Source organism: Nelumbo lutea, chromosome 1 (assembly GCF_056320005.1).
Source record: "Nelumbo lutea isolate HS-2025 chromosome 1, American lotus-T2T, whole genome shotgun sequence".
NCBI lineage: Eukaryota > Viridiplantae > Streptophyta > Magnoliopsida > Proteales > Nelumbonaceae > Nelumbo > Nelumbo lutea.
The window spans coordinates 220,513,110-220,528,868 of NC_142684.1; the positions used below are offsets into that span (position 1 = coordinate 220,513,110).

Below are 15,759 nucleotides of genomic sequence, written 5' to 3' on the forward strand. Positions count from 1 at the left end.
CACCTGAAAAATATTAAGAACAAGAAATTCCTCCACCCCCACTACCAAATCCAAATGTTAGAAAATAGAGAAAAAAAAAAACAAAACCCAGAAATATACCTTGTTATCTATGCATGAAAATGAGAAACCATGATGCATATGTACACTCAAGACCAGACAAATTGCCATTGTCAGTACATAAACTTGAGCTGATGGGAGAGAAAAGCTGATTCTCTCCCTGTCTCTCTGTTTTCTAAAAAACCGAAAAAAGACGGAAATGCAGACAGAAACAAGGGAGGGACCGGCATAAACACGGGAGGGTTGAGCGGCCCAAGATGATCGGCGGGAGCTCAATATCATATTATTATTAGTGCATCACTCATTCATTAAATGCCACACGATAACAATTGGATGGCCAGTTTGGTCACGTCCAAGCAAAAGAATCCAAATGGCATTAGTTTATCCCTCTGCGTGGCTCCCCTCACGCGGAATGTAGTTGTAAAGTTAAAGCTTGCCTCTTGTCTTCTTTCTCCTTTTTCTTTAGATAAGTGCTCTTGTCTTATTTATCACAGGCCTAGTTTATGCACAGAGATGACGATTCGTTCATGCAACCCAACATATTATTTTATTTTATTAAATCATTTCTATTTTCTTTTTTTAACCAAATCATTTATGTTGTCAAATAAAGAGAATTCCGAATTGAACAACCAACCATTTCATTAAATTCATTTCAAGTTGAAGATCGCTTGACTGAGAAGTATTAAGAAAGAAAATCCAAGCCTCTATCTCGCTCATCATCATGTTCCTTTGCTTTGGTAGGGTAGAAAGCCAGGTTCGATCTCTAATCTCCCATCCTATGCCTGAGGATTAGATGAACTCGGATTTTGGTCCATGGCCTAGTCTTGGATCGCCTACAATTCAATAGGTTTTTCTTCTTTCCAAGTTTAGCTTGAAGGGAGAACTTCCAACATTTTACACCTCCAACATTAATTAAATAAACAAAAAATGGCAGTGGTTTTACACCTCAACCAATTCAGCCTCAAGGTAGACGACAATGAACAGTGTCTTCTTTTGAAGGGTAGTTTTGACATTTTTAAAAATTTTAAGTTGCACATGTCATCATGTGATCAGATAACTGACAGTCGGTTAACGGCAGGGACCAACTTGACACTTTTTGAAAGTTTGGGTACTGCAATGACACATTTGAAAGTGTGGGTACTAACTTGACACTACCCCCAAAGTTTAGGGTACTAAAGTGGAATTTTCCCTTCTTTTTATTATCAAAAAAAGATTCAAAAGCATGTCTTGCCAATGGACATTTTTGGTTTTGGATTGACACGGGAGCACTCCTAGTAGCAGCCACAAATACTCACCTGATTGGGCCACTATAAAGTAAAGACTTGTTCGACAGGTTGTTTGTAGTGTTTTCAACCTATCATTAGCCCATCTAGGTGGACCGATGATCCATCACAGTTCCAATATGGGTCAACCTACAAACCAGGCTTTAGGAGATCGGTTATTTTCTCATATTCACTTTTTTTTTTGAAGCAAGTAAAGTATAAGTGTATTGATTATTTTCCTCATATTCACATCCTCAGAGTATTGATTATTTTTTCCCCACCACTAAGTGTATGGGATGAGAGGCATGTCATATAGGTGACAAAGATGGGATGTTATCAGGAATAAAGATCAAATAAGAACTTAGTAATTCATGAGGCACCTCTGATGACCTGAACAGGATAGAATATTAGATGCCTAAGACAATTGACTACAAGTTGACTAGAGCAAGCCTCGTGGTCTTAATTAATTTTTACAGAAACTAACAGAGATGAGGCACAACTATGTTGGGATAAGGCATGGATGATCAAAAGAATCAAATAACAGAGATGAGCCTATTATCAAAATAATTTTTACAATTCTTAAAACAGAAACTAAGTTCCTTATGTTGAACATACAAAGCACAACTATGATATGCCATATTAGACACCCAAAATGGGCTTGGTACAGATTAACATAGAGGAATTATCCATATAGCTTAAAGTTCTGAGTGCACTATGTTGGGTTTAGGCTTATAAATAATGGAAAAATTCTATAATGACTACATTGAATATGTTTATGAATTAAGTGTTGTTGACAGGTGGACAAGGTCAGAACAATATCAGCAAATAAATGATGGTGATAACAAATGACCAAACAATTAACGAAAACAAGTTGCACTCAAAAAGGTTAAAAGGCTATGACTTCAAAGGTTTTCTTCCATTGGCAAGATAAGAAAAATGAAGAAAACAAATTGCAGAAGACTATACATCAGGATATCAGATAAAAATGTTCATTAACCAATGTTGGTCCCAGCTATGTGGGGCCTTGGGAGGGCCGGAGGGGGAACTGGATATGGACCTAACATTTGGAATCTTTTGCACAAAGTGGTTGTGCTCAGACTTGATCCAGCATTTTCGTGTTTGTCAGCCCAAGATTTTACAATTACACAGATGAGGATATCAAATAACCATATTTAAATTATAAGATGTATCCATGGAGACATTTTAGAAGTACCTGTTTTGATTCAAATTCACGCTGCCACCTACGAGCATCCCAGAAATCTTGACCCATCTCACCGCAATAATGCCCCACTTTGTAACCAGTTCTCTCACGAATAACTTCAGCTTGCTAAAATTTGAAGGTGAAGAAGCAACAATAATGAATCAACATATAGCTAGTAAAGGCATGATAAAAGAAATGTAAATTTACCGGTAAAAGAGAGTTTACAAAAGTCCTGTTACCTGATATACAAGTGGAACCTTGGGTACCAAAAATATTGCTAGCATTTTCTTATTTTCCCTAAGAAGATTGTTGCAAACACTCTTGATAAGGAGAACAGCTATGAGAGTTTTTCCTGCTCCTGTTTCAAGAAAAGCTATTGTATTCTTCTTCTTTGCCTGTTCCAGAACATCCAACTGATACTTCCTGGCCTGCTCTTCTGCTGGTTTCTCCTTCTTCTCATCTGTTTTTTTCTCAACAGTCTCAATTGGACCAGGGTTTTCTTCCTTTGCTCTCTTCAACTCCCTGTTGTACTCAGCCTCCCAAGAACCAACATGAAAAATGACCTTGCCAGAGCGATCCCTCTCCCAGTAACCTCTTCTTTCTCTCTCCCTCCAATCCCGATCCCTAAAGTCTCTCTTATCACTACAGTAAAGCTCCCTTTTACTGCCCCGATCCCTATCCCGCCTTTCAATCTCTTCACGATCTCGGAGCCTCTTCCTGCTTGAACGCTCCCTTGGGAGATCATGGCGGCTGACTGAATAATCCCTCCCCTCACTACAGTAGCTAAGACGAAGCCATTTGTTGCATCTCTCTGAATTGTCAATGCCTCCATCTCTACTAACAGTCTCGCTATCCCGACTTCCATGCCTTAGCACGCCATTGTCTCTCCTGACCTCACTATCCCGACCACCATGCCTTCGCACGCCATTGTCTCTCCTAGCCTCACCATCTCGATTTTCTTCATGCCTTCGGAATCCATTCTCTTTCCTAACCTCGCTATCCCTATTTTCACGCCTTTGAACCCCATCGTCCTTTGAGTACGTTTCCTCCCAGTGTTCTGAACCATCAAAACGCTTAGTGGAACTGTGAGATCCGCAACGCCTATTAGCGTCAGTACTACTTCGATTACACTCAATCCGCCGTGCTCTTCTTAAAGGACTATCCTCTTCAACCGTGGCATTGAAGGACTCCTCTACTCGCATTTTGGAGTCCCCATACACTACGTTCTCTGGTCGAACTTCTCCGACAAAACTATCATTAACTCCTTGACCAGTTGCGATCGGGTCGCAAACAGGAGGCTGTAAACCACAACCATTTTTTATGCTATCAAGAATCTTATCGATTCCCCCAAAGAAACAGGCATCAGCACCCTGGCTCAAAGAAGAATCGTCGACTGCTTCGGGGGCAACCGAATCAAAATCAACGAAGTCACTGATAAGGTCGCATGGCATATCTTCACAAGCATCAAGCCAGTAAGAAGACTTAACATTGTCCGGGGACCTAGTCCCTTGGCCGCCAATGCTCTCAAAAACCCTAGCTTCCTCCATTAATTTACTAGTCAAAGAAGAGTCGTCAAAAAGAAGAATCGATAAGAAAATGAAAATTACAAGAGAGAGAGAGAGAGAGTAAAGAAACGAGCGATGAACAAATTAGGAAGAAGATGATCGACAGAGAGATAGGAGGGATGGAGCTTTAACTTACAGTGATTTAATAACTAGAAAGTAAAAGATATAAATGGGTAAGAGAACGAACTGGTGGACACACTAGGGTTTAGTGGATGGATTGCTGCGATCACTTTTTCTGTTTTTCGGTCGTTGATGCTGTGGTGGTGATTGTTGCAGAGCGCGTTGATAGACCGTACGAAGCACGCAATACTTGATAGTAAGAAACTGTAACTAGAACAGTTATTTAAATAACAATAACCATATTCCAAGATTCGACGGTCTATCGACGCGACTCTGCTCCGCTTCTTCTTTATCCCTTCTTCTTTCGCTTTGCTTTGCTTTTATGCTTCGATCCTCTCTATTTTTTTGAGGTTTTGACTGTCGGATATGCGCATGCGCAGCGCGCGCTCTGTCTCAACAAAGACGATATTGAGAGTTTAATGGGGAGAGGAGTAAATTTGAGAAGAAGAAAGACAATACACCACACGTATAACCGGTAGCAGTTTTCCGGCAGCAGTAACCGGTAGCGGTTTTTCGTTCTCTCTGCCCGATAGCTCTTACCGTACCACCTTTAGATTCGCTACCAACAAATAACGTTCCAACGCAATCTACCACCCACAGACACGCTCCAGCATGGGAACATCTTCCATCAATGAGAAGGGAGGGAGATGATCCCAATGTACGGTTGGTTTATTGGGACAGTATTAAGAGCGTTTTATAGGCAGCAGGCAGTTGCTGCTGGAAGCAGATCCCAACTCTACTCTTTTAGAAAGGCGAAAAGAAAAGGTCAAAAAAGGGAAAATTCCTGTTGGCACAGCCTGACCTGATGCGTGTAGTATCCTTTGGGGATTAAGACCGGCATTTAGTGGGTCCGCTCCGGTGTCAGCCGCTCTCCAATCCAGCCCAACCTCAAGGCATGGAGAAAAATGTCTTCGGCACAAAGTCAACCTAATCAAGTTGATTTGTGGTATCTGATTTGATTCCACAAAAAGGGTCCGTGAAAGATTAGATTAAATTGAATATTTTCGACCGACCAGATCTCCCGAGTGGGACCATTTTCCAATGAAGCGCGTTATCGGGGCATATATGCAACTCGGATCAAAGATATTGTGCTTATACGGTGTCATTTTCTCGCTGGATAACTCATAAATAATCGTCAGCGTCATCGTCAGCGTAAGGGTTACATTTTTTCTCGGTAAGAAGTTATATTTTGGATCAGCTGTCAAAAATTAAAAAAAATCTGGAATTTTACTTCAGTTGGTTAGTATATATATATATATATAATATTTTATAATATATATTCAAAATATATAATTATATTTTTTATAATATATTTCTATTTTTAATATTTAAGGCCAAAAAAAGTATTTTTTAGTAAAAATAGTGGAATTGGGAACACGTAATCTCAAAAAATTATCCATCACTCCAATTAGATTCCAATGCAAAATTATATTCTCTAGAAATTTGCATTTATGTTTATAAAAAATCGACTAATTTTTTAAAATCGAGACCGATTCTATTGGTTTCTAGTTTAACCTGCTAGGTTTACGTAGAGGTGTAAATCGGGTCGTGTCGTCCACGGCCTGGCACGATTGTATGGCCCATGCCAAGCTTGGGGTTTCAAGTCCGCAGGCCAGACCGGCATGGCCCAACAGTGTCGCCCATGGCCCATGGGCTAGCACGGCCCATATGTATTTAAATATTTTATATATTTATATATAATATATTATATAAATTATAATTGTTTAATAATATATATTATATAATATATTAATAAAATAAACAATTATTTTCAATTTTAATTGTTGTATATATAAACAATTGTATACATCAAAATTCATATAACATAAAAATTTTAAGTTTTTTTTTCAATTTTTTTAAATAAATAGCTTTAGCTTGACACACGGACCAACCTGGTTCATGGCACGGCACAATATGGGTCCGCATGGGCTCAAGTTGTGGACCATGCCGAGTTAACCCCCCAAAATATCCTAGGGGAGGGAGGCACGACCTACAAGCCCAGCATAGCCCATTTAATTATGACTGTAAGTGTATCCTTCAATCATGCGTATTGGCCCAATACACCACCGTATCACTGTATAACGTATAGTATATCAACTGATATGGTCCAATACTTAGCGATATAGAGGTGTATCGAGGGCCTATAGTTAAATGCGCTATAAAGATTATAGTGTGGTGTGATTAGAACCCAAGACACCCACAACCAATAATTAAACAAGCCATTAACCACTAAACCAATAGTCATTTTATGATAATAAGTGAAATATATTAACATTTATTCAATTTAACATCCACAACCAATTTAAATAAATAACATATATTATATTCAACCTCTCTAACTATAAATTAAAAATAATAATATTTAGGATTAATATTTTATAAACTAATAGAACAAATAATCTATCATATCCAAATTTATATCAAAAAATGATTTGTAACCTCAAGAAATTTATACAAATAAAATAATTATTTTAGTACTAAAAATTTATAAATTTGCACATAATATGTATCTTAAAATTTTTATAAATTATTAATGGATATTTTAATTTATATTAAATAAAAATGTATCTATTATTTACAAATTATTTGAGAATGTAAATATAAACAAATCTACATTTATATAAAAATGATAATTAAAAAAATAAAAATATTAATAATGAAACAATTATTTTTGTAATTAAAAATTATGAATTTACATATGTTATGTATCTTCAAAGTTTTAATAGATTTAATATATTTTAAGATTATATATGTTTGTAAATTATTAATTGATATTTTAATTTACATTTTATAATAACATATTTATTGTTTAAAAAATAAAAATATTAGTTACCAAACATTTGAGAATTAAGCTTTTGGTTGACCTTTTCTGTTAAAGTTAAAAAAATAAAAAATAAACATAAAATAATTAATGTAATAATTCAAATATAACAATTGCATATGTTTTTTTGCCTTTGACTTTAATAGAAAATAAAATAATAATAATAATAATAATGATTGTGTATGTATTAATTTGTAAAAATCTATATAATATATTTCTTGGGCTCTTGATTAATGTATTATATATCAATAGAATTCTATGATATATATGCATCTTAGTATAACAATTATAATGCATCTTCATATATAACACAAAATATACATTTCCAATGTATTTATACACTATTTGTAATTATTTTGACATTAAATTTAGTGGTATTAATATATTTAGGGAATTTGTTTGCATTTTCTTAACATATCCAAGCGTTTCCATATTTTCATCCGTATCCATGCCTTTCCAAAGCGTATACGAATCCAAATCCAAGTTGTCCAATACGATACCTTATACCAATGCTTTAATCCTTGATTGGAAGAGAAGAGAAATTAGTGGATCAAGTTAAGTGACAAACCTATTTGTCTTGATCCAATCAATTGTTGTACATGCATCAAGTCTACAATAGTCTTAATCAATTTTTGAGTTGGGGCTAATATATGCCAAGCCCCAAGTCAAATTGACCCACATCTATTGGATTACAAACTCCTATCTATGACAATGCCCATGACAATGGGTATTAGAAGTGCAAAGGTTGATACTCTAATGCATGGGTGTGCAAAGCATTTACTTTCTCTGCTGCATGGGAGCAATCGAGGTGGTATGATTTGATTTGAGTTAAGTATGTCATTTAGAGTGGACTAGAGGCAAATGATTCATTTTCTCTTAGAATTTGGTTATCAATATGATATAAACAATACATAAATGATGGTACTACTAATACTTCACTACTCAAAAATTGCTTATAGGGAAGAAAGGAGCCAAATCGAGTTGTGTTTTACAACTGAGGGGGTGAAAGACATATCAAATTGGATATATAGCGATAAAGTAGCCCAAAGACAAGAATTGACTAGGCTGAGTCTAGATCTACTAAAGGTGTTTTGAAAAATCTTCAACATGATTTCTTATTTTTTTCTCTTACGAGTTCCAAAAACATATCAAAACCAAATGTTTTGACAACAAATTGGTTTCTAAAAATAGAAAAAAACATAGAAATCATGATATTGTGTTATGCATGTGTTTTTTGGTTTCAAAATTGAAAAAAAAAAATCCTTAACCAGTTTATGGTTCAAAGAACAATGTCTTCGCCCTGGTGGTTGATATCACTAAACTATTAGATCCCACCTTGGTTAGTTGGTTGCCCTTTCCAATTGTGCAAGAATTCCTACCCTTAGTGCACAACATGATGGCATGACATCCCATACATTAGGACCAAACCAACAAAACATGTTTTTTTTTTTTTTTTTTTTTGGGGGGGGGGATGGATTCAATCAGTGCAAGACCCATTCAAACAGCCTTTATAGCATGGCATTAGGAATATCTCCCCATGAAATAAAGCACATAAGTAAAGAGATATTCCCAATATAAGGTTGTAAAGGATGTTCAAATAGGGTTCGAACGGGTCTTGCACTGACTGAAACTGACCTCGGGGGAGGGGGGATGGATTCAATCAGTGCAAGACCCATTCAAACAGCCTTTATAGCATTGCATTAGGAATATCTCCCCATGAAATAAAGCACATAAGTAGAGAGATATTCCCAATATAAGGTTGTAAAGGATGTTCAAATAGGGTTCGAACGGGTCTTGCACTGACTGAAACTGACCTCGGGGACTTTTCCCTGTCCATTTTCCAATCATCTCCCACTCCTCCCTTTCCTTGCCTCATTCTGCATCCAATGGCAGATCAAAGCTGTGAACCAAAGAGCGCATAACCACCAAAGAAGGTTAGCATCAAAAACCACTATTTAGGACTATAACCAACTTTTTTCCAATTCGGATTGCAACCGTAAACATTGGGAACCATTTATGATAAGTAAGAAGAACACTTTCTTCCGGTTGAAGACCAACTATAAATAGTCACCATTTTTGTAATTTCTTAATTAAAAATAATAAAAAAATTTCCTAACATCTTTTATAAAACACCATTAGTGGGGATATGATACTAGGCTATACTAATATTGAATTCTTCGTATTCCTTGCCAACTTGACATGTGGGACTCATATATATGGAGATAATGTAGGGGATGTTGTATTTGACAACATGGTTTTGTTTTAATTTCAAAAACATAGTATTTCCATGTCAACAAATTAAATTATTTCTGTTATGTGGTTATTGTTTTTTTTTTTCAAAAACAAAGCCAATCATACCATCAAACATCCTTTTAGAGTATTGTGATTGACCAATATTAAGTTGAGGAATGTAGTGTAAATAATTCACCACAAAAAAAATGCCTAATAAATGTAGTGTTTCATATCATGGTGTTGCGTAGGCATTGTAGAGTTGTTGCCACATAGGCATTTCCACTAAAATCCTATTTGGTTGATTGATCAATTGCAATGGTTTTTGTACTTTTCTTTTTTCTAAGGTTATGTGAAAACAAGTTTTGGAGGAAACACCATTTTGGACACTTCCTACTTAGGGAAGATGTTGTCTAGGCGTTTTCTTAGGTTATGTGAAAGCAAGGTGCATACTTGAGATTTGCACTCAATGAAATAAGGAAACAAAGAATTGTAGAATGAGAGAGAGATCACTTTATTGGAACCTGTAAAAAATGGCAAAATATTTGCTCCCCTTGCTCCAAGTCCATTTCAAGTCAAAAATACCACATTAAACTCAATTTGCAACTCCAACAAACATACAACAAACTAAAAAAACCTACCTAAACCGACCAATAATGGAAGTTAAAACATTAAAGTAAAATAAACCTTTGAATGTAAAATTGTTGCTTCTTTTAGCCTTAAATGTTCAATGTAATAATTGTTTTGGATTGGAAAAGATTGAAATAGGGGATGGGTAAAATGAATTGGGAAGTGGGAAAGAGTGGAAGAGTTTGTTTTGGAAAGTTTCTTTGGTAATAGATAGGGAAGAGTTTTGAGTTTGGAGATCGGATTTGGTCTCTACAAAGTTATCTTCACACCGTCCTCACAACCTTTTGCAGTTGTGCATGGTACCAGTGTTGTGGAACCTTTTTTAGCATTAGTCTATACTATCCAACATCCAAGATGATGCCAAATTGATGCAACATCATTGCATTACAGGCAGTAATGTGCCATTTTCTCATAAAATATTAAATTTGGCGTTGCTCTAGACCACACTTTCCCGATTCCAAGGTGTGGTTTGGAATAACGTTTTATTTTGAAAAAATAGTACTGATGCAACGCGATCTGGGCACTCCTAGTTGGAAGTCGACTGGCTCCTAGTTGGCGATGGACGGTGCCTGAGAAGAAGGTGGTGAAGGATTCCCGGGGGACTTGCCCGGTGATAATACTTCGATGCTTAAGTTAGAACACTTGAAAATGCAGTAAGGAAAGCAAAGAGAGATAAGAGTGCAGGTAGCGCTAGATCAGTAAATTCAAGGTTAATTCAAGATACAAGGTACAAGATACAAGATACCTCCGCCCCTTCGACCCTGGGGCCTTTAAATGCAGGTGCTCTTGTCAAAACGGGCGTAACCACCATTGGCTCTCTATCGCAACCGTTATCCGCCAAGGCCGCGTAGGTAACTGTTACAGGGTACTACCCAATCAAATGAGACACGACCCAGAAAGGGCAAACACTCCACCATCTGTCGAGGGACGTGGGTGCAGTCTACTGGGTTCGTAGGGACCGTGCCGTCAGTCAGGAGACATGATGCAGTTTGACGAGTACAACCTTGTCAGATAAGAAGCTTCCTAAGAACTCCGCGTCGCTTAACAGCAAGCTGCTATGTAGCGAGCTATCCCATAGCGAGCTGCCTTGTAGGGAGCTCTTGGATGTGTCCCGAGGTGATTCCGCCTGAGGTTGCCTTTGGGACAGTCTTCTTGCCTAAGTATTGGAGCGAGCTGGTTCTCTCAACTTGCGAGCTGGGATAGGCTTGTCTTGGAGTATTCCCTTTCCACATGCCAGGGTCCATAAGCTCGCACTGTAGCGAGCTCATTCTGTGGTGAGTTGTAATGTAGCGAGCTATCTTGGGAGAACCTTAACGAGCTCGCTACTCAGTCATAGCCAGGCTGTCATGCTGAGCTGTTGCTTATGCTAAGTCACGTCCATGTGTTGCCTTCTTAGGAGGTTGGGTCATATCACCCTCCATCAATTGCCCCCCACTCTTCAGGCTAAGGATTCCCCTTTAGCGCGAGGAGTTCATGGAGTGTAACGGGTGGATTTGACATGGAATTCAAACTTGATTGAAAAATCGCATTAAATACACACACGGATGTCAGGACTTTTCGAATGCCAAAAATCATGCCAAAATGGCTCTCACCTCTGAAAGTCGTGCAGCCGGCATTACCTTAATCATGGAAGATGTGCAACTAGTCACATTTCGATTTTAGGAGACGTGCGGTCAGCTTGACTGCGAACCGTTAGATTTGCCTTAATCTGGGCCGTTGGTTTTGTGGGAATAGTGGCTATAAAAAGGAGGGCCCCAGGCCTCATTTCCTTCATGCCAACCTGCCTTGCCTTCGGATTCTGAGGTCGTGCCTTCACCTAGCTGCTCAAACTCTTCTTCCTGTTCACACCATCTTTTCGGTTCTTCTCTTCCCTGGTGAGTCTGTCTTATCACTCTATCAGTATGTCTAGGTATCCATACAACATCTTTCCCCGGGGTGGGAACCAAGATGATGCCCCCTCGAGCTTAGGGGGAGCTTGGGGGCAAGCTTCGGAGGCTTGGGAGGCCTCCGGCAAGACGGCTTCCACCTCTCGGGGCAGGGAGCCAAATAGCTTTGGTCCTTCCTCCATGTCGATGGAGAGACTTAGGACCTTGGTTCTTCAATTTAACCTCCCCAGAAACCTCATCTATAGTCTTCCATCTGGTGACTACCCTTGGGAACACGGTCACGATGAGATTGTGATCTTCCAGGAATAGCTCATCGTTGGCCTCTATCTTCCTCTGCATCCTCTGATAGTGGAGGTTTTAAACCATTTTAGCGTCACTATAGACCAGCTTCACCCCAACTCAATCCGAAATGTAGTTGGGACAATTTCTTTATTTTATGAATACTGTCTTCCTCTTGACCTCGACATCTTCTCCACCATCCTTTCCATCAAGAATGCTTCTCCCGAAGCGCCTTCAAAAAGGCATTCCTATTATTTTTCTCCCCGTTCCGGCTTCAAGCTCCTGCACGAGCTGCAAAACAAGATCTCGGCCTAAAAGTGGGACTATTTTGTAGTTCGCAACCCTGAAGGGTGGCCCTTCCCAACTCACTGGAGGGCTGCCATCCAGGATTCGGGTGTTGACTTGGATCCTAAAGTTTGGGAAATGCTGCAATCCTAGGCAGCGGTTGGCTTCCATTGGTCGGACTACTTGACCGAGGACAAGCTCGCATAGGCCGGCCTGAGCCCTGGTAGGTTGCCTTTTAGGTCGCGTAGTGCCTTGCAATTTTTTTTATTGGACTAATGCCTTGTGATTTTTGGCAGCCATCATGTCTGGTGTAAATGCATGCCGCCTTCTAGGGCACGTGCCCTGACTGAGCTTCCACTTTCGGGAGTGCTAAGTTCGAGGCTGTTGATCCAGCCTTTATTTCTCCACCGCCTGAGGTCCCATCGGTCCCGTTCAAGGGAGTAGCCACGAAAGGTGGCGCAGAAGAGCCCGAGGTCCCGACGCAAGGGCAGTTCCCTCCGCCTGAGAAGTCCCACCCCTTTGCTTTCCCACGGTTTCCCACCGGGGGGTGGGAAAGCATCACTAACTTCACTGTGGCTTCGTGAAGGAGCTGAAAGGCTGTCTCCCACGAGGAGGTTGCCAGTTGGGGAGGGATGGACCTCAAGCAACTCGCTAGGCTAGCCTCCGCTCACTGCATGGTGGTAAGTGACTACTTTTTGCTTTTTTTCCCTTCTTCTTCTTCTTTTTTCTTTTTTTGACCTCGGCCTTTTGTTGGCAGGTGAACTCCGCCATCCACACCATGGCCCTCCAAACCAACATTCACTCCAACGATGCTCTCGCTTAGAGGTCAATCATGCAGAAGCTCCAAGGCGAGATCGACTGGGCCCGAAGTGAAGTCCTTCAGGCTCGAAAGGGGAGCAAGGCCCAGGAAATGCTCGTCCGGGACTAGGAGTCACAAATTGCTTGACTATCTGAGGAGAGCGCTCGCTACTAGGAGGAGTCGTCGAGGGTGGCAACGGAGAGGGAGCTTCTTCACCAGCAGTTCTGGGACTTCGAGCCCATGCTTTAGGATCAGACTCGGAACTTCGACACCATGGTGGAGGCTGAGCGAGCTAAGGTGGTGTGGGACTTCAAGGACTCCCAGGAGTACCACGACTTCCAGGTGGAGTACGGATCGAGCTCCTACCACTCTGGATTTAAACTCTGCTACTGATTGGTCCAGAAGAAGTTCTCTGGGCTCAACCTCGACGGCATAACAATGAAGGGTCTGGATCCAGAGATGGCGGACATAGCAGAGGAGGAGGAGCCTAACTCTCCGAAGGATGACGAGGATGTGGAGGCGGTGGATCCCTAAGGCCGATTGCTGGTCTTCTGTTTTCTTCTTCTGAATGGATTTTGGTGGTTCTCGGGTGTTTGAACCTAGTTTTAAATATTTCTCTTGATTTTTGATGAACTCTCTCGGGCGGTTGGGCCCTATTTTTGTTTTTGTTGAACTTTTCCCAAGATGTTAAGCCCAGTTTTTTGTTTATAGAAATCAGTAATGAAATGTTTTATCTTTTTTCTGCAAAGTATTGTGTGCTCTTTACTTTCTGCCAAAGCGACTTTTATCACTCCATACCTGGGGTAGTTTTATGGCATGCCCTGAGGTGGTTATCATAGTAAGCCCGAGCTGTATACCCAAAGGTTGTCCCTTATTGGGTTCAACTAGTATACCGAGGCAGGCTATGCTTCATAGGGTTCATGCTCAAGCTACCTATGCCTTTGGTATTAACACTTAGCCTTTGCTGATGAAACGGTTAGGTCTTTCACAGTGCCAAGGTCTTAGTTAGCTCGACGTTTTAGCTCTTAGGCCAAGGGAGTGACATATAGTGCACTCTTGGAGTTCGCCATGCCATAGAGGCGACTGGGTCCTATTGCATCGAGGTCTACGTTAGTTCGACATTTTGGCCCTTAGGCTCTGGGAGTGACTCGTGGTCTTTTCAGTAGTTCAACCATGCCATAGAGGCGACTGGATCTTTTCGTGCCAAAGTCTACGTTAGCTCGGCATTTTCCCCCTTAGGCTTTGAGAGTGATTCATGGCCTACTCAGTAGTTATAGGTAATATTGCCTTAAGTTGACAATATTCCATGCTTGAGGTACTTGTTTCCATTCTAGGGTTTGAAGCTCGTATGTTCCTTCCCCGAGCACTTGCTTTACTTGGTAGGGTCCTTCCCAATTTGACCCGAGCTTACCAACATCGGGCTCAGGCACCATAACTTTGCGAAAGACAAGGTCACCAATGCGGAGGTTTCGCTTCTTGACCCTAGCGTTATAGTACCAAGCTACTCTCTGCTGGTAAGCCACGATCCTAATATATGCGAGGTCCCGTACTTTGTCAAGCAGGTTGAGGTTGGTGCGTAGCTCGTCTTCATTTTCCCTGTCGTCATACGCTTCTAGTCGTAGTGAGGGAACCTCAATCTCAGCTGGGATAACTGCTTCAGGGTGTGCGACTGAGGTAAAGTTCTATCGAATTCCCATGTCCTGGCACCATATCTGGAATTTAATGTCCTCAAACTGCTTACCATTTCCGAAGATCAGTACCCGAGGTAGCCCGAAGCAATACACTATACTTTTCCAAAAAAAGTTTTGTATGTTCCGAGCTGTGATTGTTACGAGAGGTTCAACTTCTACCCACTTAGTGAAGTAATCAACAGCTACCACTAAGAACCTCCTCTGGCCTGTTGCTGGTGGAAACAGTCCGAGTATATCGACCCCCCACTTTGCAAAAGGCCACAGGCTGGTGAGATACTTCAAATCGGCGGTAAGTTGATGGTGGATATTGGCATACTTTTGGCATTTGTCACACTTTTTGACGAGCTCGATCGCGTCTGCTTTCATTGTTGGCCAATAGTACCCCTATCATAGCGTTTTTTGGGCAAGGGCCCTACCCCCCAAGTGTCCACCGCACAGGCCCTCATGAGTGTCATGGAGCATGAGCTCGGCTTTGGAAGGTCACAGACAGCGTAGGTAGGGGAGCATGTAAGATATTCGGTACAACCGTTCGTCTATCTTGACGTATTTGGCCACCTGACACTCTACCCTTCTGGTGGCATTGCGGTCCGCATGGAGGGCCCTGTGTAGTAAGAAGCTCGCGAGCAGATCAATCCAGCTCGACTCTACTTGAACGACAGGAGCAACCTCCTCTGCCCCCCCCCCCCCCCCCCGAGAATGCTAGGCCGAGGCAGGTTCTCTATGTACACGGTTCTCATGGTATTATCACTGGTGCTAGCTGACCGGGACAGGGCGTCGGCCTCAGCATTCTCCGATCTCAAGATTTGCTTGATGAAGTATGACTGGAAATTGAGCAGAATCTCTCTTATTTTGGCTAAGTAGGCAATCTTAGTTGGTTCACAAGCTTCGTATTCGCCTATGACTTGATTGACCACGAACTGGGAATCGCTGCAGA

General features: G+C 40.7%; 1 protein-coding gene across 2 annotated transcripts in view; it reads right to left on the bottom strand.

The window, feature by feature from the left end:
• The window catches only part of DCL1 (dicer-like 1), a 39,373-nt gene extending 34,364 nt beyond the window's left edge, over nucleotides 1-5,009 (bottom strand). Inside the window, exons 1-3 of one of the 2 annotated variants that reach the window (XM_088963447.1) lie at nucleotides 4,273-5,009; nucleotides 2,760-4,074; nucleotides 2,533-2,646 (exon numbers count right to left, since the gene is read on the bottom strand). In XM_088963447.1, the coding sequence (XP_088819573.1) occupies nucleotides 2,533-2,646; nucleotides 2,760-4,067 (1,422 nt within the window). In that variant the 5' untranslated portion in view covers nucleotides 4,068-4,074; nucleotides 4,273-5,009. Of the gene's footprint in view, nucleotides 1-2,532; nucleotides 2,647-2,759; nucleotides 4,075-4,221 lie in introns of both variants that reach the window. The other variant, XM_088963446.1, reaches the window with a different exon arrangement.
• Between the last annotated feature and the right edge of the window lie 10,750 nt (nucleotides 5,010-15,759).